Source organism: Carica papaya, chromosome 1 (genome assembly GCF_054855325.1).
Source record: "Carica papaya isolate Zhongbai chromosome 1, ASM5485532v1, whole genome shotgun sequence".
NCBI classification, from domain to species: Eukaryota; Viridiplantae; Streptophyta; class Magnoliopsida; order Brassicales; family Caricaceae; genus Carica; species Carica papaya.
Genome location: NC_142309.1, coordinates 3,174,526 through 3,200,749, shown reverse-complemented (window position 1 = coordinate 3,200,749; position 26,224 = coordinate 3,174,526). Strand labels below are relative to the sequence as shown.

The following is a 26,224-nucleotide window of genomic DNA, read 5'->3' as shown; positions in this document are numbered from 1 at the left end:
ATTAAAAATAAAGTAAAATAAAGTAAAATCTTATTTATTTTATTTCAAACCAAATTATTTGATGTATTTAATTATTGGACTAAAAAAAAATAATTATTTTAATACAAAAATAGATGTCAACTTTTTTGACTCTCATTCACATATTGAAAGCCTCCAAACAATCGAAAATTTGACCGACCCCATGCAATAATTTATTTAATTTCAAAAATTTTAATTTTTTAAAAAATAATTAAAGAGAAAAACTAATATAATAGTAATATAATTAATTTTTTTATTTATAATTAGGTCTTAAAAATATAAAAAATTGTACTTCATTATAATAATTTTGATAGATTAAAAAAATATCATAATAAAGGATAGTTAGATTAATTTATAATAAGTTTCTATAGTTTTGATACGAAAATTAAAAGATTGAAAATTATCCAAAATATATATAGTTTATAAAATAATAATAATAATTTTTTTAAAAAAATTCTACAATTCATCTTCCAAACTTTATTTTTATTTTTTTTACCACAATAGATAAAAATAATTAGAGTAGTTAATTATAATATATATTATAACATAATTTTGTCATTATTTTAACATTAATTATTAATTATGACATTTAACAAAAAGGCTTTACCAAATAAAAGGATGTGGGCCTTAAAATAAGTGTCGGTGAGTATAAAAATTGGGCAGAAAGGGTTTAGGTGGAGCCCAGAGAAGAAAAAAAGGGGGTGTAAGGATCCGCTGTGGACTACCTCATGATATTATCAACAAATACGTAATTATTTAATTAATTTTTATTCCAGAATGTTGACTTTTTTTTTTGTTTGGTTTGAATTTTTGAGTCTGAAGTGGTCGTAGCCGGTGGATTGGCGTCTCACCCGTCGTTGACCGAAATTCTTCTTCAATCATGGTTGGTGATCAAATCGGACGGCTACCAAAGTCTTATACTTTTCCCAAAACCATTAAGATTCTGGTTTTATTTACGGGTAATAAATTATTCGCGCCTACCATTTCTTCCGTACACGTTATGCTTGATATTATTTTTTTTGTTTTTTTTTATTTACTAATATATCTTTATTATTATGACTATTCCGGTTAAAGAAATTTAACCTACACAAAATATTATCTTTATCTTTATATGTTATGATTTTTCGGGATTAAACTAAATTTATCACCGCAACCCTTATAAATACACTAATGAATTAAGTAATTAGTTTCGCCGAATTTCAGTGACTTGTTTATCACGTCTCTTACAAATATACCAATAAAATTAAATAACTGATCTCGTTGAATCTCAAGTACTATACTAGTTGGCGTCAATTGATAATACACTCATAAAATAACGAAGTTTTATATTCTCAGTTAAATTTAAACTCGTAATTTTTAATGAAGTAAACAATTTACTAAACCAAATAATATATCTCGATCGATATTAGTTGATAATACAATAAATAACAATAAAACAAAATAACGAATTCTATATCATCAATGATATTTAAACTCGTAATATTCGAATAAAGTATAAAAATTTTAACAGCCAGAACATTGCGTTAGGAATAACGTTGTTATTGTTTGTTAAATATTAATAAATATAATTACAAATCTTCTTCTTCTAATATTTGAGGATTGTCTTACTCGTTAAGCGCACCATAAACTTCTTAGGCTTGATCAGGATCGTCATATTATATGATCTTCATCTTTTTTCTGTTTCTTGGTATAATGTTCAAAAAACATCTCTTCACAACGGTATGGTCTTTTTAATCTAATCGAGGTGGGACAAAATTGCACGTCATTCATCCAAAGCCAAATTCATAGAGCCGACACCAACATATATATAATCAGAATTTTGTTAAGCTCGAATTATATAATTACTTTGTTAATTCCTCAACTATATATATATATATATATATATATATGTGTATGTGCATTTTTGGGTGTTGGCACGCACATGACCTATAGATACTGCAAGTGATGAGAAAGGAACGGAGTAGTTAGAGATTGCCGTGACATCTTGCAGCTTTAATCCACCACATATAATTGTCCTTAGCAGGTCTCTTTTTTTTTTTTTTTTTCTTTTAAAAAAATTATTTTAATGTTCAGAAAAATATAAATAATTTTTAAAAGAATACTTAGATTTATATTTCACTAAATTATAAATTAGACATAAAATATGAAATGTTACTTTCTTTATGGCCCTGCTAATTAGCAGTACAAAGACTTTCAACAAGATCAAGCAACATAGACAATTTCTGCAGAAACTTCTATAAAAATATTTCGTTTATAATCAAACGTGTCTATAGGAACCTAATCGAAAATTTATCTATAATTAATAACTTCGCAAAACGGAAGTCTCAAGATCATTATTGTATTCCGGGATGTTATACATCAAAGCAGACTCACACTAAAGGCAGCATAAACCTAGCAAGTCTCTCGAAGACTTACCTACGCTTGTATAAACAAGGTTTCAACTCAGGCCATTTGATCTCCTTCTTTGAGCTTTGCTTCTCCTGTAGAATCAAAGATTTGTTCATCATTTGTGGGCATTCTATCAAGAAATAGTATAAAATATTTTCTATGCATTTTTATTAAACTCCCCAATGTACTTTCAATCATAGTAATATACACCCTAAACTATAAGACTAATACAAAATAACTAATTTCCTTTAAATATTCTATTAGTTTTAACATCTTAGGGTACGAGGCGATTTTGGTCACAGATTAACCTAAACAAAGTTGAAGAATGACGTTGCTGATAAACATGCAGAAAGGAGACATGACTGTGCGAGGGAACTAAATGAATTTTCAGACTAAAATGTCTATTTACAAGTCATTATCTATTGCTAAGAGTGTCGAGCACAGAACAAAGTTAAAACTAATATAACTTTTAAATTGGAAATGTTAATTGGTATTATGCGAGGCTGCACGGTGCATATTGTTACAAGTAGAAATGTACCATACAGTTGATAAAAGCACAAGGGAATTTTAGATATCTAAATACAAAAGTTCTGTAAAAATCAAAACTGATAATAATGAATGCCTACCTTTTTTTGAAAATGTAATAAAATGAACATCTTATTTGAGAAATCCTGCAAGTAAATGCATATCCATTAGTTTGATAAAGGGACCGAGTTACTGATGCAAGTTATAGGAACCAAAGATGACCTGAAACACTGAAGTAAACCCTAGGTCACAAACAGCTCTTGCAAATGCTTTTGGATCTGCTCCTCCGGTATTTGGATCAAATCTACTCTTTACCTCTGCTATTAGAAGCCAACCGCTGTCGAAATTGACATTGAGTAAGACTATGAGATTGAATATCAATTATAAGCATAAATATTAGGCAAATTAAAAACCTTGGCTTGAGGACTCTGTGTGCTTCTTGTAAGTAACTCGAATAGTTGGTTCCCATTAATGAAAGGCAAAAGACAGCGACATCCACAGATGAAGAATTGAGAGGTGTCTGCAAGTAAAAAACAAAAGATTCATGGTAATGGCCTCTTGCACTCAAGAATAAAAGGTTTAGTGTGGGCTTGTCAGACCCTGCAAGTAAAGACTCTTACTAATATTTTATATTTTATAGCACCTCTTTTAATATTAAATCTAAAATTAGGATGAAGTACAGTCTCATTCCTTGTTGTTTGGCCTGATTGCAATTTATCCCTGACTTTTTTTTCTCTTTAAGTAACAATTCGATACTCTATTTTTTGGTTTTTAATATTTCTAATAGTACAAACTTAAAATGTTAAATTGATAATATTTTCAATAGTAGTTGATCACAGAAAAACAGTAACTAATCTGCAAAGGAGAACTATTGCACTTAAGAAACATGAAATACAATGCCACTGGTACTACATACATTTGACATGTCACAAGCAATTACTGAATATGCCACTGGTACTACATACATTTGACATGTCACAAGCAATTACTGAAGGATCCTTTGAGACGAGATCGAATGAGAAAACTTTATTCTTCACACTTTTAGCAAGAGGTGCATTCCCTGGAAGACAACACAGCAAAATCATTTTGACTAAAAGAAAGCTAGACAGTGAATCTGTAGAAAATAAAATAATTAAAAAAGTAAATTAGGATTAAAAATGGTTATTTACAATTGTTATGTGCTGTAAATGGAGGGAATCATCAACAAATTTGTTGTAATAAATTTGTTCTTAGAAACAGAATTTTGTTAGGTTTTCTCCAGAATTTGTTAGGTTGTTAGGGTAATAGACTCGAACATGCACCAAACATCCTATACAAGACTATGTTTCATTGGACAAATTATCCTCGGAACATCATGTTTTTGTGTGCAGGATAGACAACAGTTCACCTGAACCCAGAACAATACATGAGGCCTTGAAAATTCCAAAATGGAAGTTAACTGTCCTAGATGAGATTAGGGCACTTGAAAAGAATGAGACATGGGAACTAACTGATCTTCCACCAGGAAAGCGTCAAGTGGAACGCAAATGGATTTTTACAACCAAATATAATCCAGATGGGAGTGTGAACAGACTTAAGGCTCGCCTGATAGCCAAAGGCTATACACAATCATATGGTGTAGATTATCAGGAGACGTTTACACCAGTTGCCAAGTACAATACTATTTGGGTACTCCTCTCACTTGCATCTAACTTTGACTGGCCACTGTATCAATTAAATGTAAAAAATGCATTCTTTAATGGCGATTTGGAAGAAGTGTATATGAATATATCACAAGGGTTCGAATTAACTAACAACTCTTAGAAAGTGTATAAATTGAAGAAATCACTCTATGACCTAAAACAATCTCCAAGAGCATGGTTTGACAGATTCACAAGAGCTGTAAAACATAAAGGATATAAACAATGTCAATCCGACCATACAACATTGTTCGTCAAACATTGCATATCAGGAAAAAATGCTATTTTGATTGTATATGTTGATGATATCATTCTTACAGGAGATCACCTTGAGAAGATTCAGAAACTTGAAGAATTTCTGACCAAAGAATTTGAAATAAAAGATCTTGGAATACTAAAATACTTCATCGGTATAGAAGTGGCTAGATCAAAAAGGACGATTTCAATTTCTCAACGAAAGTACATTCTGGATCTCCTAAAAGAGACTACGATGCTAGGAAGCAAGCTTGCTGACACCCCTATGGACTCAGTCATCAAACTTAAATCCAGAATCACTGATAAAATGGTTGACAAAGAGAGATACCAAAAACTTGTTGGGAAACTTATTTACTTAGCTCACACAAAACCAGACATCAATTTTGCAGTAAGTACAGTAAGTCAGTTCATGCATCAGCCAACTGAAGATCACATGAGTGCTGTGTATCAGATTCTGAGATATCTCAAGAAAACTCCAAGACAAGGTTTATTCTTTCAAAAAACAGACAGAAGAGGTGTTGAAATTTACACGGATGCGGATTGGGCAGGTTCTACAAACGACAGGAGATCTATATCAGGATATTGTACCTATGTTTGGGGTAACCTGGTTACTTGGAGAAGCAAGAAACAGTCTGTTGTGTCTCGTAACAGTGCAGAATCTGAATTTAGAGCGCTTACTCATGATATTTGTGAAAGAGTATAGTTGAAGAGAATACTTGAAGAATTAAAAGTCATCAACAATATGCCTATGAAAGTATGGTGCGACAACCAATCAACAATTAGTATGGCAAAAAATCTAGTACATCACGATAGAACTAAAGATGTGGAGATTGATGATCATTTCATTAGAGAAAAATTAGAAGATGAGACTATAACTCTGATGCATATTTCAACCAATCAACAGATCGCAGATATTTTAACTAAAGCTTTTCCCAAGAGAACCTTTGATGACATAATATCTAATCTAAATTTACTCAACATATACGTAAACTAGATTGAGGGGGAGTGTAGAAAATATAATAATTAAAAGAATAAATTAGGATTAAAAATGGTTATTTACAACTGTTATGTGCTGTAAATGGATGGAATCACCAACAAATTTGTTGCAATAAATTTGTCCTTAGAAACAGAATTTTGTTAGAGTTTCTCCAGAATTTGTTAAGTTGTTAGGGTAGTAGACTTGTATATATATGTGTGAATCAATCATCAAGAAGTTGAAGAATATTTTTCTCTCAATTTTCTTCATCAGTTCTTGGAATTTGAATAACAATTGCAATTTTGAAATGGAAAAGTTCAGAGAAAAACCTTACCACAGCCAAAATCAGCAACTACTAGGGAAGGACTCTTGCTCTTTATCCATTTTATGATTATATTAACTGGTAGCTCAGGCCACTGTGACATCTGCTCTTGATATCCTGCATGATACTGGCAATGTAAACTAAATAATCATAATTCCGAAATGTTCAATTCCAGTGCCAGAGTCTTGAAAAAATTAAGGCAATTTGCATATATAGAGAACGAGAGGAAGATACAAGAACTAAAATGATAATCACCACTGACGGTTATGATGTAGGCTCACCAAGAAGTTTCGGAAAGGATAGGTAAAGCATAAGCTTAAACACATATGTCTATGAAGACTAAGCCTAAGGTCAAATCTACATCGCTTGGACTTTAGTACAGTTGTCTGATATGGATATCGATCCAAGCATCTGACTTCACAATGTTTAGAGGCAAACAAATGTGAACACGATTAATAAGAGTCCAAATTGGCCCAGGTACTTGAATTTTGATATTAAATGATAAAATTAATATAAACCTAAAGAAAGCTAAGAAAATGTCAAACATAACAAAATACAGCCTTATATAAAGAAAAAAAAAAGAAAAGAAAAGCATCGGACACCCACGAGTGTCATGCCTGACACAGGTCACCTATCAAATTAATCTAGAGGTCATCACAGTTTAATAGGCCATGAGAAATACAGCAAGAACCAGTGAGTTCTCTTAAATTTTGATAGGGAGCACATGGTACACAGTATCTATCAAAATAATACAAGGCTATCAGCAATAGAAATCTTAACCAAGCCTTCAAATATCAATGCATATTGCAGTCCAATGTAACTGAGACAATCTCAAGGAGAAAAAAAGGGCCAGCAGACAGACTATTAACTACCAATAAAAGAAACTCTAAGACATCTTACCATGTCAAATAGTTCTGGATCTTCTTTGAAGTATTCAAGTGCATCTTTTCCACTAAACAAAAGGAGAAAGTAAAAGAATCAATATTGTCTTAAATTATTGAATGAAGAATTCATCTGTAATTACCCATTCATGCAGATACCATAAATCATCCAGAGAAATTATAGATCACATAAACAACTTTTTACTGTCAATAACAACTTGGAATCAGTTCTATGATTTTGTGGGTTGAAAATGAAAAAACATTAAGAAACAAAAAAGCTGAAGAACAAGAATAAAATTTTTTAGCATTTTGAGTTTAAACTACTCGACCCCAGATACTAAAACTGCAACAAAATTCTTGAGCCTTGAGCTCAATTTAGGTCAAATGGTGAACAGTATTTAGGAACAAATAATTCCATAACCTTCACTAAAACTTCCTCAGCAGTCAAACAGAGTGTTAGCAATCAAACAAGTATAAAAGGAATCCAAACAGAGAAGACACAAAACCAAAAGTAAATAAGAAATAGGGTAGTAAAAAACCTGCAAGTATAAAGCTTTTCATTAAGCATCCTAAAATGTCCTCCTGCTAATCTCGCACGCAGCTGCATCACATATCAACACGTCAACCTACCAATCAAAACCTGACATTTACCCTAACACCAAACTACCTAATATACACCTACACTACACAATTCAGAGCCCAAAATAGAAGCCACTACAGAGAAAGATACCATATCGAGAAAACTGGAGGGTTTAGACTGCTTGACAGAAACAGAAGTTTGATGTTTATCTCCGTGGCGCTTGGCCTTTTTCTTACGCTTTTCGTTGTGGTTTCCTCCATCCTCAACATGTGAAATTTTCTTATTTTCTTGTTTATGAGATTTCCGGTGTTTTGTCCTCTTCCGCTTTCGACTCTGTCCCTCCATGATTTCTGTCATCATTGTGTCAAACTCCATGTTCAATTGTCGTTTCTCAATCCATCTAATCTCAAATCAGTACAATCCCTAGAAACTATACGGTAACAAAAATTCACCTGTATTTTCCAAGCTCTGTCCCGATATTTCGGGTGTTCAACCGAACCTCCCTGCTTTATTCAAATCCTCTATTCTTCTCCTGCAACGTCTACTCTTTCAGCTGTTTAATCTAGTCGGCCATGAATATATCTGGTTTTCAGAAGAAAATACAGCTCTTGACTTCGGGATGACGATGAGAAGTGAACCTAGCCGGCCATATTGGGCTTCCCAAACAAGCCCATTTTTTATAATGGGCTTTTCTTCTTGATCTTTATAGTTGGTCAATTGGGTTGACTTTATAATATAGGTCAACCAGGCTTGACTTTTCTGTTTGGTCAAAGAGAAAAAGAGTCTTTTAGTGACCCAGTAAAGAAAACAAAACTGGGCTTTGTTATAAAGAAAATGATATAATTTGGGTCATGTGGTAATTCATAATATTTTTTTTTTACTATTAAATTTATTGAAATTATCTTTCAATTATTTTCTATTAAATCTGGCAATGAAGTGTCTCTTTTTAATTCTAGCTCTTTGAAAAAGTATTTGGTAGTTTTTTTAAATATTATTTTTGTAACGTTCGGGAATTGGAAGAGGAAAAAAAAAAAAAGCCACGTAAGCAGACACAGTCAGCAGTTCTGGCCAACCAGGACCTGCCACGTGGCAAAACCACGTCGACCGGGAACGGGCCACGTTGGTGATCCGCGTACGCGCGATCGGACGGTCCAGATCAAGCGTGCGTGCGGACGGTCCAGATGAAAATGCACGGACGGCCCAGATTTAATCAAAAAACGGACGGCACAGATTAAAACAAAATGGACGGCTGAGATCAAAAGGCAAAAGGGTATAAATAGAACTCCCCACACCAGACCACAAAAACCCTAGCCGCCTGCCCTCGCCGGAGAAGACGAACCAGACGCCGGCCGCCGCCACCTGCCGCCGCACCGGGGAGATTTTCGACCGCCGATCGAGGTAAATTTCATACTCCCGACTCGTTTTTCCACGCTGATTTTCCCTGTGGCCAAATCGGAGCCAAAATCCCCGCAAAACGGCCGGAAAATACGGCCGAAACCCAGCGGCGCCGCCGTGCCCCTTCTCGGTTTTTGCCTCCGATGAGGCCCTTCCCGGCCTCCGTTTAATGCAATTTTTATATCACCGTGATCACCGTTCTTTTCTTTACAGGTTGATCGGAGCCGAATCACCAAAACATGAACTTCACTGGAGAGCCGCCGCACCCGAGAGCACCGCCGCCGGTAAGCTTCGGTTTTTCGTAATTTTTTGGCCCCTCGAGGGCCCTAGGGTTGTTTTATCGCAAGAATCGATGCAAGTGTGGCCGAAAACGGCCAAACCGAGGTGAATCGCCGCCGCAAGCGGCGGCGCCGTCGCCGGAGCACGGCGGAGCCGCCGTGCTGGAATTGCGATATTGGCCAAAAAGGGGCCCCGGGCCTAATTTGGGATTTTTTTTGAACACGTGCAGGTACCAGTAGTGCGTTTCAGTTCCCTGGAAAAAATTCAGGGAAAATTAGGGACAGCCTGTAGGCGCACTGTGAAGCCGTGTTGGGACCCCGAAATGAGTAAGGACCCCTCACCCTATTTCCTATCACAGTATTAAAGTTCAATAAATGATAAAACGGTATTTCATGAATCAACGAATGTGTAAAATTGCTTAAGGTTGCTAATGGAGCCCGAGTCTAGTGTGTTTGTCGGTTAACTGTTATTTGGCCTGTTTTACAGTTTTAAATGCAGTATGAGGTTTGATGTTTTCATTTTATAGTTTCGTGTGCATATTTTACTGTTTTACTGATTATGGATTGAATGACTGGGATATTGATGCTGTATGTTGTCTGTTTGGCATAAATTACCGTTTTGCTTGTTTGTGTGTGGATTGATAATGCTGACTGAGGGAAAAGAGAATGAAAGACTATGTAAATGGAAAATTGTATAATGTGGTCAGCCTGACTAAATATCCTAGGAGATGGTGGACGGACCGGGTCCGTAAGGAACCCTACCGGGATTGTGGTCTCCCATACCGGACGGGGTATGGAGATCTTATGAGTTTTGGCGCCCATACCGGACGGGGTATGGGGACGGCCCGTTTCACCCTCATACCGGACAGGGTAATGAGGTTTATAGTTTTAGCGTCCATACCGGACGGGGTATGAGGACGGTCCTGGAATCTGATTTCAAGTGTTAAGGGTTAACGGGTAGCGGGACCCCTATGGATCCCCATGGATACTAGTGGGCTGGTAAATGAGGAAAATATGATGTGTAGCGATTGAATTACAAAAGGCTTGATAAGTATTATGTTATACAGTTTATATATGATTTCATGATGATGATAACGTTATTGCTTTCGTATACTGTTTTATGAATTTCACCGAGGTAAGTGGATGGTGAAGGATTTATTATTGATAAAAGAATTTGTTGTAAATTATGCTTCATTGGTCTTTTTGTGTTTTCTACCCACCTTTACCTCCGTGACGGTGAGATATCGTAATGTCCTTACTGGGCTAGTGTAGCTCATTCCTTATTTAATCATTTCATATCAGAAAGACATTGTTCTCGAGTCGGTTCCGCAGGAGGACGACGAAGGGGACGCCTGAAGACTCCATAGACATATTCGTAGCTTTTACTTTCAAGTTTCTCCTTTAGGTAGTTTGATCTTTTATATTTTGTGAGCACGTTTTTTATTTTAGTGTAAGGGATGTTAATCTAATTTTTGACTTCGCTTCCGCATTTGATATTTTTAATATACACTTCATTTTAAATTTCCGGGGTCGCTACAGTTTTAAAAATTTTGAATGTGTTTGATAAATAATAAATATATATTTTTTCAACTGACGATAGTTATTTTATAATATTTGATTAAGTAGAATAAAAAATTTAACTCGTTAATGTATTAATGAAGCTTCAAGGGTAGGTAAAATACATTAAATAAAAATAATTTTATAAAAAAAATTATCATAGCTCATCATTTTCTCTCCTAAACGAACATGCCTACGAAAGATTATGCTTGCTCGTCGTGGGATTCGTTCGTGTTATTTTAGAAGTTGATTTTCCAACTATTAGTTAATGGAAAAAATGAATGGTATAAACACTATTTACATTGCGTTGAATAAGATTATTCTAATCTTAAATAGATATTCAGAATTTAATGCTTGTTATATTTTGCACGAAGAAAATATATGAATATAATCTTATTAATACTATTAAAATGATATAGATATAATATTTAAATTTCTTTAGTTGAAATAATTTTAACGTGTTAAAATTTTGACTTAATTTCTTTATTTTTTAAAAAAAAATGATGTAAACATAAATGTAATAATAATAAATGATAATTTCAAACAACTTTGTTGTATTCTATATTATAATCTTTGTTTTAGATTATATATTCGAAACAAACATAAAAATTTTTTGGACTTTTTTTTATAAATCACAATTTGTTTCAACTAGAATAATAGTAAAAATACTTTTTAATATGTTAAAATCTGAACTGATTTAGAAATTGTTTGTAATCAGAAATAAAATAATGTATAAATCAAATTCTATCAAAATTTAAGAAAATTTATAATATATTGTTCTAATTCTATATAAAAATTTATATGAACTCAAAATTTGGATAAACCCTTGATCAAATTTAAGTACAAATTTATATTTCACGAGCTAGACAAATTGAGCAATTTGATGATATCTTAGCAAACAACATGAACAATATAAATTCTGAATTAGACAAGTCAAAATCAGAAAAGGGTAAGTTCTTGATATGTGTGAATTACAAAGAAAAACTTTGAATGAGCCTATAACATTCATTTGTACAATTACCTTTCACCTTATCAAATGCTCATACCGAGGTAGGCAAAAGAAAAAAAAAACACAACATACCACCTATATATAATTCCAATTGAATGCTCCTTATCCTCCCTTTAATAGCTTCTGTCTATATAAGTCCCCTGCATTTTCCCCACATTGCAAGCCATACACAAACGCTTATACCTACTTTTTCTTTCTATCTTTTTCCTGTGTGAGCTGAAGAAATGGCAACAACTGCCGCTGAGACTGTTCCTGCCAAGCCCGAGATGGTTGAAAACGGGTCGAAAACATGTGGGATTCCGAAGGAAGCAAATGGGGAAACAGGAAAAGAGAAGGGGAACTCCAAGAATGGAACCAAGGTTGTTGAGGAGCCAACCAATGAGAAAACTCAAGAGAAGGAAGAGGCACAGGACGAGGAGGTGCCTACGGAGATTGAACCAAAGTCCGGAGTTTCTTTCCCAGTTAGGTTGAGTGATGGGAAGCAGCTGAGTTGTGTTGGGATGAGGAAGAAGTCCATGCTTGGCATGGGCATTAAAGTATATGGCTTTGGTAATATTCTATCAAAAACTACTTTTACTCAACTTGCAAGTAAAATATTTGATTCACTGGGTTTGAACTGCAGTAAAACCAAATCACAGAGTTAAAAATACAGTTTACCCATGTTTTTAATCTACTGTTGCATGAACATGATCATAAAGTGACATCAAATTCATACCAACTGCAGCTCATCAGTAATCTTCCCATAAAACAAGCACATTAGATATATTATCAAACATATAACGATCTTTTTGAAGGGGCAATGCATTTAATCTGTAATTTCATGGCTCTTGATCAATCAAAGTGTTAAAGAAAAATCAGCCAGGGAGCATAAGACCATGCTTGGTTGTCTACAAGCATAAGGATAATGGCATAATCAGTGATCTGATACTTGATAAAAATAAGTTAGCAATCAGAAAATTTGTATGCATCAGTTGATGTTACTTGTCCTCGCTTGGATCTTGTCACGAGCAATCTCCATATACTTCTTTGATTTGCAGGCATATACACAGATAACGAGAAACTGAAAGATCTCCTGAAGACAAAAATTGGAAAAGCACCAGCAAAACCTTCAAAGGAAATGTATCAGGCAGTAATTGACAGTGATTTTGGGCTGACAGTGAGGTTGGTGATTGTATTTTCTGGGCTTACCATGAATATGGTAAAGAAGAACTTTGATGAAGGTCTTGGAGCTTCCATAAAGAAGCTAACTGGCGGAAAGAAGGATGACGAACTCGCAAATAAGTAACTATCACAATCATAGAGCTATTCTATATTCTAGTTTTGCATTATATGGAACTTTACTCCAATGATGGACATCTGTGTTGATAACAGGGTCATGGGTCAAGCATCAGACAACATAAAGCTAACACCTGGTTCCGTTATTGAGATTTCTCGTCTTCCAGGATACACTCTCCAAACAAAAGGTAAAGACTGCAATGATTGCAAGAGTTATTTTGTTCCCGGGTTCAGATTAACTAGAAAGTAGACACAGAAATCTAATAGAAAGTTTTGTTTGATGAGTGCAGTTATGGATGAGATGGTCAGCAAAGTTGAGAATGAACTTCTCTGCAGGGCCTTCATCCACATGTATCTGGGGGATGATGTTTTTGACAAGGATGCCAAAGAGAGTTTCGGAAAGACCCTGCTTTCTCTCTTTTAATCGCGTATGAAAGTAGTTTGTTAGGTGAAGTGAATAAGGTCCTAATCTATTTCAAAGTAACCAAGGAGTTGCTCAATAAGAAGGATAATAGTGTGAACCTAGCTGCCTCACTGTTCTAGGTGTGGTGTTTTCCTTTGCAACTTCTCTCATGCATTGTAAGAAATACTCAAGGTTTCAATGAACTGAAAATTTTAATTCTAGGCAGACTGTTATAGCAACATAACTCCCTCATTTTATAATATTTCGAAACATCGATACAATCCTGGCCATCACAATGAGACAACAAACTGAAATATTCCTGTTGTTCAACATTGTGACAGCCCGAATGCTAACTGATATAAACATAATCAACCATCACTTGCAGCTGGTTTTGTCCATCTTTAGGAATTTTAACACGTCAATAAAGATAATAATATACAGCAAGCAAGTGCATCTATATGATACAGGATCTAACACAAAATATATATAGACTGCAGGAGAATCTCCATATACTCTGGATGAAGTCAATAGAAGCCATAAAGGACCTTACGTGGATCCAGTTGTCCACTGCAATAACTTGATGACACGGTAGAGAGCTCTTGACGGCCCCTCCACTCTTCAAAGGGTTTCAAGATAATAGAGGTCTCAATAGCAGCAGAATCCACACATAACATGGTTTTGTAATCTTCATCTCCCAAATCCAAAAGAGCCTTGGCCTTCTTATCCCAAGGGTTCCATACAACTGCATACCAAGTAAATATATAGGAAGAGATTATAGTAAGACAGAAAGAGAATACAATTTATGAGGCCAAGGGATTAATAGATAAGAAACTGTATGTCAGGTAGTTTTCAAATTCATAAGAAAAAAGCTCATGATCATGGTTGATACTAAGAGAATTTGTCAATAACCTGAATCTGGCATGCCTTCCTTCCTCAATTCAAAGGTTCTCTTTTTCTCGTGATCTATAATGGCAATCTTTGTCGGGGTATCTAAATACACTCTGTCAATCTGAAGTGAAAATAATTTTATGTAAGTTGATATCACCTTAAGGTCCAAACATGTTGTAAAAGGAAAAAAGAGCACTAAAAAATAATAACTACCCACCTCGCCATCAAAAGTAATTGCATCTGCCTGCTCTGTATATCTTTCTCTGTGCATCAGATTATCAAAGAAATCAAGAGTCTCCAAACCCTCAACACGAACTTCACTGCAAATTAAACAGCTTCATGAAACCCCTCTGTAAAGGAGAACTCAAAATCTTTGGACCTCAACTATTAGAAAGTGTAACTGATTACAGATCCAGCATTTTTAAAACATATAAGTCATAAAGCTGTAGGTCTTTAAAATAACTTTAAGAAATTTTTTATTGCAAACAAATGCAGTAGCTTCTACTTCACTTGGCAAACCTTATATCTGATACAGACAAGTAGTTACGCAACGCGAACATAAAGGAGAAGGGCTTGTTATCAGTATTTCTCACGCGAGGAATGATCGTCAGCTTGCCAGGACTAAGAGTAATACGTAGACGCAACTCAAAGCTGCAAATCAATGATGGAGAGATTTATAGGTTTTGCAAAAGAGGTGATATGTTGAGTCTCCTTGAGGCAGAAAACAGGTTCCCGTTTCGTACCTTCGTGGCCAGATCTTTAGAACATCCTCTGAAGACCTCAAAATCAAATCCACCGTTGATGGACTGTTAGCTGGAGGCAAAGGCGAGGGATCATTGTCAAAGGACCATAATCTGTTTCTGGCGAATCCATGTTGTTCAAGTGAGCCAAGATTTCCAAACTGCAATAACCAGCAAGCAACTAGAATGCATAAATATCACATTGACTGCAGCAGATTATGTTTCTGATAGATTGGTTTGGCACCCAACCTGCGGGAAACAAACAGGTATGCCCCCTCTTATTGCCTTAGATGGTTTCCAAGTAGCCTGCAGAACGTAGAAACCGAGCTTGTGTCATTAAAATATGGAGGGAGGTCCTGACTGAAGCTGTCAGCCTGTTGCTTTAATAACAAAACAACGGAAAAAGCATTTGAGGTCCAGTTAACAATGCACTATATGTCCTTTTGAAGGAGAAAATAGAATAGTACTGCAAGGAGTAATGACTGATAAAGTGTGAATTGCTTAGCAGAAGCCAGTATTTAATGAAAATCGGGAAATAACATGACAAATAAAAGAGAAGAACCAATCAAGGTGCTTATTCCTTCCCTTTTGTTAGACATTATGCAACTCATCTGGCTAGATATAAGAAAAGGATATAAAAATAGATCTTTAAGAGTTCATACAGGTGACCAATTCATCATGTAAGGCACGGAAGGAAGTCATTAAGAAACCAGGAAAACAAAAGCAGATTGATAAAAGATTCTGAGTTGCTTTCTGGAGACAGAACTTCATTAATCTTCGACAAACGCAAAGGATTGATTAAGAAATATAGCGGAAAAAGACAGTAGACTCTAACTACTTGAACTCCTCAGATAAAACATAAGAATAAGTGGCATACCTTGCTGCTCATAAAAAGAAGTTCCTCTCTCCTCTCATTCTTCCAAGAAACAACCTGGCCTCCATACAAGAGTACCTGAAACCATTTAACACTGAACTATTTGTAACAATGCAATCTATAGTCCCCTTTTACACTGATGTGATGAACATAACCAGTAAAACAGGATGAAAACTTGAAGTTAAAAGAGTACGTTCTTGTCAAGTTTCTATCACCAAATCATCGAGCTTTTGAGTCCTATGGATTTAAATCTGATACTCAAGCTCAGAAATGAAAATCCCAGTTAATTATCCCAAATATCAGAAGAAAAACTCCATTTCTCTGTTTTCATCCAAGCAGGACTCCAAAATCCAAGATTTTTAAAATGAACATCCAGAATAACTGGCCTGAGATCCATGAATCTCTTAATCCCAGCATGTTGTAACTTGTTTTTAACCAGATTAGGAAGTGATGTAGTTTTGATACACCAGAGAACAATAGCTGGTAGGAAGATAAACTGACTGGTAAATTAAAAAAAAAAAAAAAAGAAAGTCTCCTTTTTCATCAACTCAATCTCTTTCTTCAAACTCCTGCATCCAAAATCTAAATTACCTTCTGTCATTTCATTAATTTTCCCTGTTTTAACTTCAAAATAACTTTCATTTTTCCTATATGCTGAAATTAATTACAAAAAGATTATCTTTTTCAAAACCAAAAAACCATTTTCACACCATACAACTGCAAACACTCAAATACTGTCTTCCAAACAACATCATCAACCACACAATTAAATTCCACAAAAACACTTTTAAATTCACACCACTAAGACAACCAAACAGAATCACCATAACCCCAAAAAACCCACATGATTTTTTTTTTTTTTTACCAAGATCAAGATAAGCTTAAAAATACCTCTGCAGATGACCCAGTTGGCTCAGTCAATATAATCCGGGGAAACCCATCTCCATCATGAACTATACTCAACGGCATCCCTTTGGGCCTCAACCTCGCCCTTATGCTCTTCACAAATGGATTCTCCTTCCCTTTTCTCCACTCCAGCTGCAAACAGACATATGCCACTCAAATCATACACACACCCACACAAGCATTTTCACAGTAAGCTGGCGAGCAATCATCGTCCAGACCAAAAAAATATTATATAAAAATAAACAGACGATACGTGACGAGAAGAAAAATCAACAGATGGGTTGAGAACGCTTACGTTTGCTCGCTGCTGAGTAATACAAATATATATATTTCTCTCTCTCTCTCTCTCTTTCTATATATATATATATATATGCAAGCAGATAATCAATGGTCGTTCGTTATCGTCTTCGAGTTTGAAGAAGCACCCACCAACTGTGATTGAGTTCGTAACAAGCCCATGATATTATTATATACTTGTGAGGGTGTGTGTAATAAATATATATATGTATATGTATAGATAGAGAGAGAGAGAGAGCGATGGGTTGTTGGTGAAGAAAGAATGTATATATGTATATATATATACATTATATATGTGAAAAATAAATAAAACAAGGGAGTAGGGAATGGGTTTTGTCATAGGATGCTCTGTGCCGTTGTGTCTCTTTCAGTTAAAGAAGTTAAACTGTGGTTGGTCCTAGCCTACTTCATGGTCTACATGATCCCTAGGTTTGCCACCTCATTGTCACATCAGTATGTTTCTTTACACACACACACACATATATATATATATCATACATCATACATCATACATCATACATCATACATCATATATCATATATATGTATGTGTTATATACTCATTATCATATGTGGGTGTGTGTGTTATATACACAATCTATTGTATTATGTAGTTTATACTTGATAATTTTTACAAGATAAGTTAGTATGATTAAGTTAGTTTAATTTGGACATAGAATTATTAAGGGAAATACATTGCAAATACAAATTCACTTTTACAAAATAATAATAACAATATCTTAATATCTTTAAAATTAAATAAAAATTTTAGTATTTTAAATTAATTTTTTACTTTTTAATTTATATTTTTTGACTAAATAATAAATAAATAATTTTTATTACATGGGTTAGTATTTTATTCTTATATATTTTTTCTTTAATTATATTGTAGCACCCGGAAAGGAGAAAAAAAAAAAAAAAAAAAGGGGGCCACGTCAGCAGCCACGTCAGCAGGCCCGGTCAGCAGTCCCGGCCAACCAGGGCCTGCCACGTGGCAAGATCGCGTCACTCCGAAAGGAGCCACGTTGGCGATCCGCGTGGGTGCGATCCGATGGCCCAGATCAATCGCGCGATCGGACGGCCCAGATTCAAACGCACGGACGGCCCAGATTCAATCAAAAACGAACGGCCCAGATTAAAACGAAATGAACGGCTGTGATCAAAAGGCAAGGGGTTATAAATAGAACCCCCACACCAGACCACAAACCCTAGCCGCCAGCCGCTCGCCGGAGAAGACGAACCAGAGGCCGACCGCCGCCACCCGCCGCCACTCGCCGCCGCACCGGGGAAATTTCCGACCGCCGATCGAGGTAAATTTCATACCCCCGACTCGTTCTTCCCCACTGATTCCTCCTATGGCCAAATCGAAGCCGAAATCCCGGCCAAACGGCCGGAATACGCTGCTGAAGCCCAGCGGCGCCGCCGCGCCCCCTCTCGGTTTTTGCCTCCGACGAGGCCCTTCCCGGCCTCCGTTCGATGCAATTTTTATATCACCGTGATCACCATTCTTTTCTCTACAGGTTGACCAAAGCCAAATCACCAAAACACGAACCTCGCCGGAGAGTCGCCGTACCCGAGAGCGCCGCCGCCGGTAAGCTCCGCTTTTCCGTGATTTTTTGGCCCCCCGAGGGCCCTAGGGTTGTTTTCTGACAAGGACCAATGCGAGAGTGGCCAAATTCGGCCGAAAACAGTCAACCCGAGGCGACTCGCCGCCGCCAGCAGCGGCGCCGTCGCCGGAGCACGGCAGAGCCGCCGTGCCGGAGTTGCGATTTGGGCCGAAAGAGGCCCTGGGCCTAATTTGGATTTTTTTTGGAACACGTGCAGGTACTGTTAGTGTGTTTCAGTTCCCCGCGAAAAATTCAGAGAAAATTAGGGACAGCCTGCAGGCGCACTGTGAATCGTATTCGGATCCCGAAAACAAGTAAGGACCCCTCACCCTATTTCCTATCACGGTATTAAAGTTCAAAATGATAAAACGGTATTTCTTGAATTAACGCATGTGTGAAATTGCTTAAGGTTGCTAATGGAGCCTGAGTCTAGTGTGATTGATGATGTACTGTTATTTGACCTGTTTACAGCTTTAAATGCAAAGTGAGGTTTGATGTGTTCATTTTACAGATTTGTGTGCATGTACTACGTTTTTATTAATTATGGGTTGAATGACTGAAAAACTGATATTGTATGTTGTCTGTTGGTATGAATTACGATTTGCTTGTTTAAATGTGAATTGATGATGTTGATTGAGGAAAAGGAAAATGAAAGATTGTATAGACTGATAATTGTATTATGGGGGTCAGCCTGACTAGATATCCTGGGAGATGGTGGACGGACCGGGTCCGTAGGGAACCCTACCGGGATTGTGGTCTCACATGCCGGACGGGGTATGGAGATCTTATGGTTTTGGCGCCCATACCGGACGGGGTATGGGGACGGCCCGTTTCACCCTCATACCGGACGGGGTATTGAGGTTTATGGTTTTGGCGCCCATACCGGACGGGGTATGAGGACGGCCCGTTTCACCCTCATACCGGACGGGGTATTGAGGTTCATGGTTTTGGCGCCCATACCGGACGGGGTATGGGGACGGCCCTGGAAACTGATTATGAATGTTAAAGGTTAACGGGTAGCGGAACCCCTATGGACCCCCACGGATACTAGTAGGCTGGTAAATGAGAAAAAAGGATATGTTGTACAATGATTGAATTACAAGAGGCGTGATAAGTGTTATGTTTTACAGCTTAGATTATTCAATGATTATGATGATGTTATTGTTTTTCTCATATTGTTTTCATAAATTCCACCAAGGTAAGTGGATGGTAAAGGTTTTCATGTTAATAAACGAGTTTATTGTAAATTATGCTCCATTGGTCTTTTTGTGTTTTTCTACCCACCTTTACCTCCGTGACGGTGAGATATCGTGATGTTCTTACTGGGCTAGTGTAGCTCACTCCTTATTTAACCATTTCAGATCAGGAAGACATGGTTCCCGAGCCCGTTCCGCAGGAGGACGACGAAGGGGATACCTAGAGACTCTGTAGTCATACTCATAGTTTTATTTTCGAGTTTCTCTCTTAGTTAGTTTAATCTTTTATATTTTAAGTACGTTTCTGGTTTTTCGTGTAAGGGATGTTAACTGAAATTTTGATCTCGCTTCCGCATTTGATATATTTAAATACTCATTTCATTTTAATATTTACGGGGACGTTACAGTTGGTATCAGAGCCGCATTTCCTCGGACCCATCCCTTACACTATAGTCCTTTAAAAAAAAAATACTCACCAATGGGTCGTTACTCAACCATTCCTTGTAAATGCAGGTACACAGAAATGAGGAGAGGAAGGCCCCCACTAAACCGAGCGGCCCAAGATAATTCACTTCGGGAGGATTTGGACAGATTATATGAGATGGTGGAAGCTCTCGTAGCTGCCCAGCGAAGGCAAGAGGAGAGAAGGGAGTTACCCGGACCTCCTCCGCTAGCGCAGGTTGAGCCCCCGTTACAGCAGGCTGATCCCGAGCTACCCCGGCAGGAGCCTGTTCCTCCACAGTACCACCCGGCACCACAGCCGCGGTACGACCCGGTACCACAGCCACAGTACCAACAGGTACCGCCACAGCATATTCCAGTGCCCCCACCCCATCAGCAGGCGCCGCCACAGGGTCCCCCAGTTCACCCTCAGCCGGCCCCAGTTCCTTTACCTCGGGACCTCGCTCCCTCCTTGATCGACCCCGGCTTCATAGAGAGGTACAGGAGACTGAACCCTTCTACTTTTTCAGGGGGATCCTCTTTCGAAGAGGCCCAATACTGGCTGGCGGAGACTGAGAGAGCATTTGAGACCTTGGGAGTAATTCCTGAGCAGAGGGCTGCCATTGCCTCCTACATGCTGGTAGGGGAAGCAGTACGCTGGTGGGAGCTCAAGCGGGCCACCTTGCCTGTACCAGTTACTTGGGAGCAGTTCCTAGCGGCTTTCCATGCGGAGTATCTCCCTAAGCACATCCAACATTTAAAGGAAATTGAATTTGCTCAGTTGGTCCAGGGTAATATGACAGTGTCGGAGTATGCCCGCAAGTTCCTGGAGCTGGGTCGACATGCCCCGGAGACATTGTTGGATGAGGGCCGAAAGGCCAGGAAATTCCAGTGGGGTCTCCGCCCGGAGATCAGACAGCACTTGTTGGTGATGGAGCTCGAGACATATTCGGCAGTCCTGGCAAAGGCGCAGATCATAGAAAGGAGCTTCGACACCCGCCCTCAGCTAACGGGAAGTTCCCGACCTTCAGCCCCGCTCCGCAGGCCAGCGCCTACCATGCCTGTCCAACCCAGTAAGAGACCCAGGCCTGCCATTCAGGGCCCTCCTCAGGCTATGGGGGCAGCTCGTGGGAAGATCTGCCAGTACTGCGGCAGGGATCATGGGGACCGACCCTGCTACCGCCTCAACAACACATGTCGCATATGCGGCAGTGCCCAGCACTATGCGAGGGAGTGCCCTAGGAACCAGAATCAAGGGAGGCCTCCAATCCAGGGCAGAGTTTACAACCTTACCCAGAAGGATGCCGATGCAGACCCGGACGTGGTACATGGTATGTATACTATCTCTGGCCACATTGCTCATATTTTGTTTGATACTGGTGCATCACATTCTTTTATTTCACATGTTCTTGCTTCCAAAATTTGTGTACCACCTGATAGACTTGATTCATTATTGTTTGTATCTACCGCTGGGGGGGAGACATTACTAGGAGAGGTTGTCTACAGGGCATGTGCCGTGGAGATAGCAGATAGGAAATTGAGGGTAGACCTGATAGGGTTAGACACAGGGGATTTTGATGTAATCCTAGGAATGGATTGGCTGGCGGCGTATCACGCCACCATAGACTGCTTTAATAAAAAGATTGTATTTAATCCTCCCAACGAGGAGCCATTTACAAGTTAATAAAATTATTCGGTACTGATTCTCCCTAATGACAAATTCTTTTCTTCTTAATTCCCAGTGCGTTGATATTGTATTTTCCCTAACTAGGTAAACCCAAGAAGGAAGTTTGTATCCAAGAGATTCCAGTAGTCCGAGACTTTCCAGACGTATTTCCGGATGAACTGCCCGGTCTACCAGGGGACAGAGAGGTCGAGTTCACCATAGACTTACAGCCAGGAACCCAACCCATCTCGGTAGCTCCTTACCGAATGAGCCGCATCGAGATGGAAGAGCTAAGGAAACAAATCACTGAGCTACAAAACAGTGGCTTCATTAGACACAGCATTTCCCCATGGGGTGCCGGGGTTACTTTTGCAAAGAAAGGAGATGGAACGTTGAGACTGTGTATTGATTATAGAAGGATAAACAAGGTAACAATTAAAAACAAGTACCCTCTCCCCCGGATTGATGACCTTTTCGATCAGTTGCAGGGTGCACAGGTCTTTTCTAAAATAGATCTACGATCAGGTTACCATCAGGTAAAAGTGAGAGCAGAAGACATCCCCAAGACGGCATTCCGAACCAGGTACGGACACTATGAGTTCCTGGTTATGCCGTTTGGGCTAACCAACGCCCCGGCCATCTTTATGGATCTAATGAACAGAATCTTCAGAGAGTTCTTGGATAAATTTGTCATCGTGTTCATCGATGATATTTTAGTCTACTCAAAAAGTAGAGAAGAACATGCTCATCATCTTGCCCAAGTCCTCCAGGTACTCAGGGAAAAGAAGTTGTATGCAAAGTTGAGCAAGTGTGGATTTTGGCTCGAGCAAACCGCCTTCCTAGGACATGTTATATCGAAGGAATGGGTGTCGGTGAACCCCGAAAAGGTTGAAGCGGTACTTGGTTGGGAAAGGCTGACAACAGTTAAGGAAATTCGCAGTTTCCTAGGGATGGCGGGTTATTACTGCCGGTTTGTCGAAGGGTTCTCCAGTCTAGCGGCCCCTCTAACCCGACTCACAAAGAAGAATGCAAAGTTTGATTGGAATGAGAACTGCGAAAGGAGTTTTTCGGAATTGAAGAAGCGACTGACTACTGCACCCGTGCTGGCTCTACCGAGTGGATCAGGAGGGTATACAGTTTATAGTGATGCCTCCTATCTGGGCCTGGGTTGTGTCCTGATGCAGCATGGAAAGGTTATAGCATATGGGTCTAGACAGCTAAAGAATCATGAGAAGAACTATCCTACCCATGACTTGGAGCTTGCCGCAATCATACACGCCTTGAAAATCTGGCGCCATTATTTGTATGGAGAGACCTTTCAGATCTACACCGATCATAAGAGTTTGAAGCACATCTTCACTCAGAAGGATCTCAACATGCGTCAGAGAAGGTGGATGGAACTCCTCAAGGACTATGATTGTGACATCCTATACCATCCAGGTAAGGGCAACGTAGTAGCCGATGCCCTCAGTAGGAAGAGTGCAGGCACCCTAGCCCATCTGATGGTTTCGGAATGCAGGTCCATTGGGGCTACGCAGCAGGTTCGACTGCAAGATCTGAAGAGGGCCACATGTTTGAGCCACCTAGCAGTCCAACCCGAGTTAATCCAAAGAATAAAGGAAGCCCAGTCAATCGACCCCGCCCTAGTAAACCGCAAGAAGGATGCAGAACAGGGAGTGAACTCAGAATTTCAGATCTCTGCCGACGGATTGATTCGTTTCAAGGACAGAATGTGTGTCCCAGACGACAATGAATTAAAAAGAGATATCATGACAGAGTCCCATAGTTCAAGGTTCGCCATGCATCCAGGAAGTACAAAAATGTACCAAACTATGCGACCCCGATTCTGGTGGAATGGGATGAAGAGAGATATAGCCGACTTTGTATCTAAGTGCTTGGTATGTCAGCAGGTCAAAGCAGAACATCAACGCCCAGGGGGGTTGCTTCAGCCTTTACCGATTCCAGAATGGAAGTGGGAACACATCACCATGGACTTCGTATCGGGACTACCCAAGGCACGATCGGGACACGATGCCATATGGGTAATTGTTGACCGACTCACTAAGTCTTCCCACTTCCTGGCCATCAGAATGACTGATTCGTTGGACAAGTTGGCAAGAATGTATGTCCGGGAAATAGTCAGACTGCATGGGGTCCCAGTAACAGTGGTATCCGACAGGGATCCCAGATTCACTTCTCGGTTTTGGAATAGTTTCCAGCAAGCTATGGGAACAAAGCTGTCCCTCAGTACTGCCTTCCACCCCCAAACCGATGGACAATCAGAGAGGACAATCCGTACGCTGGAGGATATGCTCCGAGCTTGTGTCCTTGACTCCGGAGGCCATTGGGACGACCATCTACCCCTGATAGAGTTTGCCTATAACAACAGTTACCAAGCAAGCATCGGCATGGCCCCATACGAGGCGCTATACGGGCGTCCGTGCAGGTCACCGATTTGTTGGGAGGAAGTGGGCGATAGAAGATTATTTGGTCCGGATTTAGTGGAAGAAACCACGTCCAAGATAGTTAAGATCAAGAAGAACATCCAGACAGCTCAGAGTATGCAAAAGAGCTATGCTGATACCCGGAGGAGAGACCTGGCCTTTGAGAAAGGTGACCGTGTGTTTCTTAAAGTCACCCCCTTCAAGGGAATTAGTAGGTTCGGCAGAAGGGGAAAATTAAACCCCAGATACATTGGACCCTTTGAAATCTTAGACAAGATTGGTACCACTGCCTACAGACTTGCACTGCCCCCTGAGCTCTCCCGGGTTCACAATGTGTTTCATGTATCTATGCTGCGCAAGTACAATCCGGACCCTTCTCATGTCGTGGCTCATGAACCGCTTTCACTCCGAGAGGACTTGTCTTATGAAGAAGTACCGGTCAGTATCACGGACCGAGAAAGCAGAATACTCCGTAACCGGAAAATATCATTTGTAAAAGTCTTGTGGCAGAACCACACGCCTAGGGAGGCGACTTGGGAGCTGGAATCAGAATTTAGGGCCCAATATCCTCATCTGTTTGATCAAGAGTAATGAGGCAAATTTGGGGACCAAATTTCTTTATGGGGGGGAGAGTTGTAGCACCCGGAAAGGAGAAAAAAAAAAAAAAAAAAGGGGCCACGTCAGCAGCCACGTCAGCAGGCCCGGTCAGCAGTCCCGGCCAACCAGGGCCTGCCACGTGGCAAGATCGCGTCACTCCGAAAGGAGCCACGTTGGCGATCCGCGTGGGTGCGATCCGATGGCCCAGATCAATCGCGCGATCGGACGGCCCAGATTCAAACGCACGGACGGCCCAGATTCAATCAAAAACGAACGGCCCAGATTAAAACGAAATGAACGGCTGTGATCAAAAGGCAAGGGGTTATAAATAGAACCCCCACACCAGACCACAAACCCTAGCCGCCAGCCGCTCGCCGGAGAAGACGAACCAGAGGCCGACCGCCGCCACCCGCCGCCACTCGCCGCCGCACCGGGGAAATTTCCGACCGCCGATCGAGGTAAATTTCATACCCCCGACTCGTTCTTCCCCACTGATTCCTCCTATGGCCAAATCGAAGCCGAAATCCCGGCCAAACGGCCGGAATACGCTGCTGAAGCCCAGCGGCGCCGCCGCGCCCCCTCTCGGTTTTTGCCTCCGACGAGGCCCTTCCCGGCCTCCGTTCGATGCAATTTTTATATCACCGTGATCACCATTCTTTTCTCTACAGGTTGACCAAAGCCAAATCACCAAAACACGAACCTCGCCGGAGAGTCGCCGTACCCGAGAGCGCCGCCGCCGGTAAGCTCCGCTTTTCCGTGATTTTTTGGCCCCCCGAGGGCCCTAGGGTTGTTTTCTGACAAGGACCAATGCGAGAGTGGCCAAATTCGGCCGAAAACAGTCAACCCGAGGCGACTCGCCGCCGCCAGCAGCGGCGCCGTCGCCGGAGCACGGCAGAGCCGCCGTGCCGGAGTTGCGATTTGGGCCGAAAGAGGCCCTGGGCCTAATTTGGATTTTTTTTGGAACACGTGCAGGTACTGTTAGTGTGTTTCAGTTCCCCGCGAAAAATTCAGAGAAAATTAGGGACAGC

General features: G+C 39.5%; 3 protein-coding genes across 5 annotated transcripts; 1 reads left to right on the top strand and 2 right to left on the bottom strand.

The window, feature by feature from the left end:
* Nucleotides 1–2,160: 2,160 nt before the first annotated feature.
* LOC110825755 (S-adenosyl-L-methionine-dependent methyltransferases superfamily protein) lies at nucleotides 2,161–8,217 on the bottom strand. Of its 2 annotated transcripts, XM_022056256.2 has the most exons (10): nucleotides 8,077–8,217; nucleotides 7,775–7,974; nucleotides 7,584–7,645; nucleotides 7,064–7,115; nucleotides 6,176–6,290; nucleotides 3,897–3,991; nucleotides 3,345–3,451; nucleotides 3,154–3,268; nucleotides 3,033–3,077; nucleotides 2,161–2,498 (listed from the first exon to the last, which is right to left on the bottom strand). In XM_022056256.2, the coding sequence occupies exons 2-10, from the start codon at nucleotides 7,967–7,969 to the stop codon at nucleotides 2,430–2,432; spliced, it is 855 nt and encodes a 284-aa protein (XP_021911948.1). In that variant the 5' UTR covers nucleotides 7,970–7,974; nucleotides 8,077–8,217; the 3' UTR covers nucleotides 2,161–2,429. The 2 variants fall into 2 exon arrangements, with proteins under 2 accessions (XP_021911948.1, XP_088070489.1); XM_088214363.1 differs by lacking the exon at nucleotides 8,077–8,217 and having other exon boundaries at nucleotides 7,775–7,981.
* A 3,732-nt stretch (nucleotides 8,218–11,949) lies between these two features.
* Nucleotides 11,950–13,766, top strand: LOC110825751 (chalcone isomerase-like protein 1). Its single transcript, XM_022056251.2, has 4 exons — nucleotides 11,950–12,412; nucleotides 12,901–13,144; nucleotides 13,235–13,326; nucleotides 13,429–13,766. Exons 1-4 carry the CDS (start codon nucleotides 12,088–12,090, stop codon nucleotides 13,560–13,562), a joined length of 795 nt encoding a protein of 264 aa, XP_021911943.1. The 5' UTR covers nucleotides 11,950–12,087; the 3' UTR covers nucleotides 13,563–13,766.
* Nucleotides 13,767–13,771: 5 nt separating this feature from the next.
* Nucleotides 13,772–17,497, bottom strand: LOC110824853 (aldose 1-epimerase family protein). Of its 2 annotated transcripts, XM_088214347.1 has the most exons (9): nucleotides 17,245–17,497; nucleotides 16,935–17,081; nucleotides 16,047–16,121; nucleotides 15,419–15,475; nucleotides 15,173–15,330; nucleotides 14,949–15,080; nucleotides 14,647–14,749; nucleotides 14,451–14,550; nucleotides 13,772–14,283 (listed from the first exon to the last, which is right to left on the bottom strand). In XM_088214347.1, the coding sequence occupies exons 2-9, from the start codon at nucleotides 17,010–17,012 to the stop codon at nucleotides 14,066–14,068; spliced, it is 921 nt and encodes a 306-aa protein (XP_088070473.1). In that variant the 5' UTR covers nucleotides 17,013–17,081; nucleotides 17,245–17,497; the 3' UTR covers nucleotides 13,772–14,065. The 2 variants fall into 2 exon arrangements, with proteins under 2 accessions (XP_088070473.1, XP_088070479.1); XM_088214353.1 differs by lacking the exon at nucleotides 17,245–17,497 and having other exon boundaries at nucleotides 16,047–16,137; nucleotides 16,935–17,072.
* Between the last annotated feature and the right edge of the window lie 8,727 nt (nucleotides 17,498–26,224).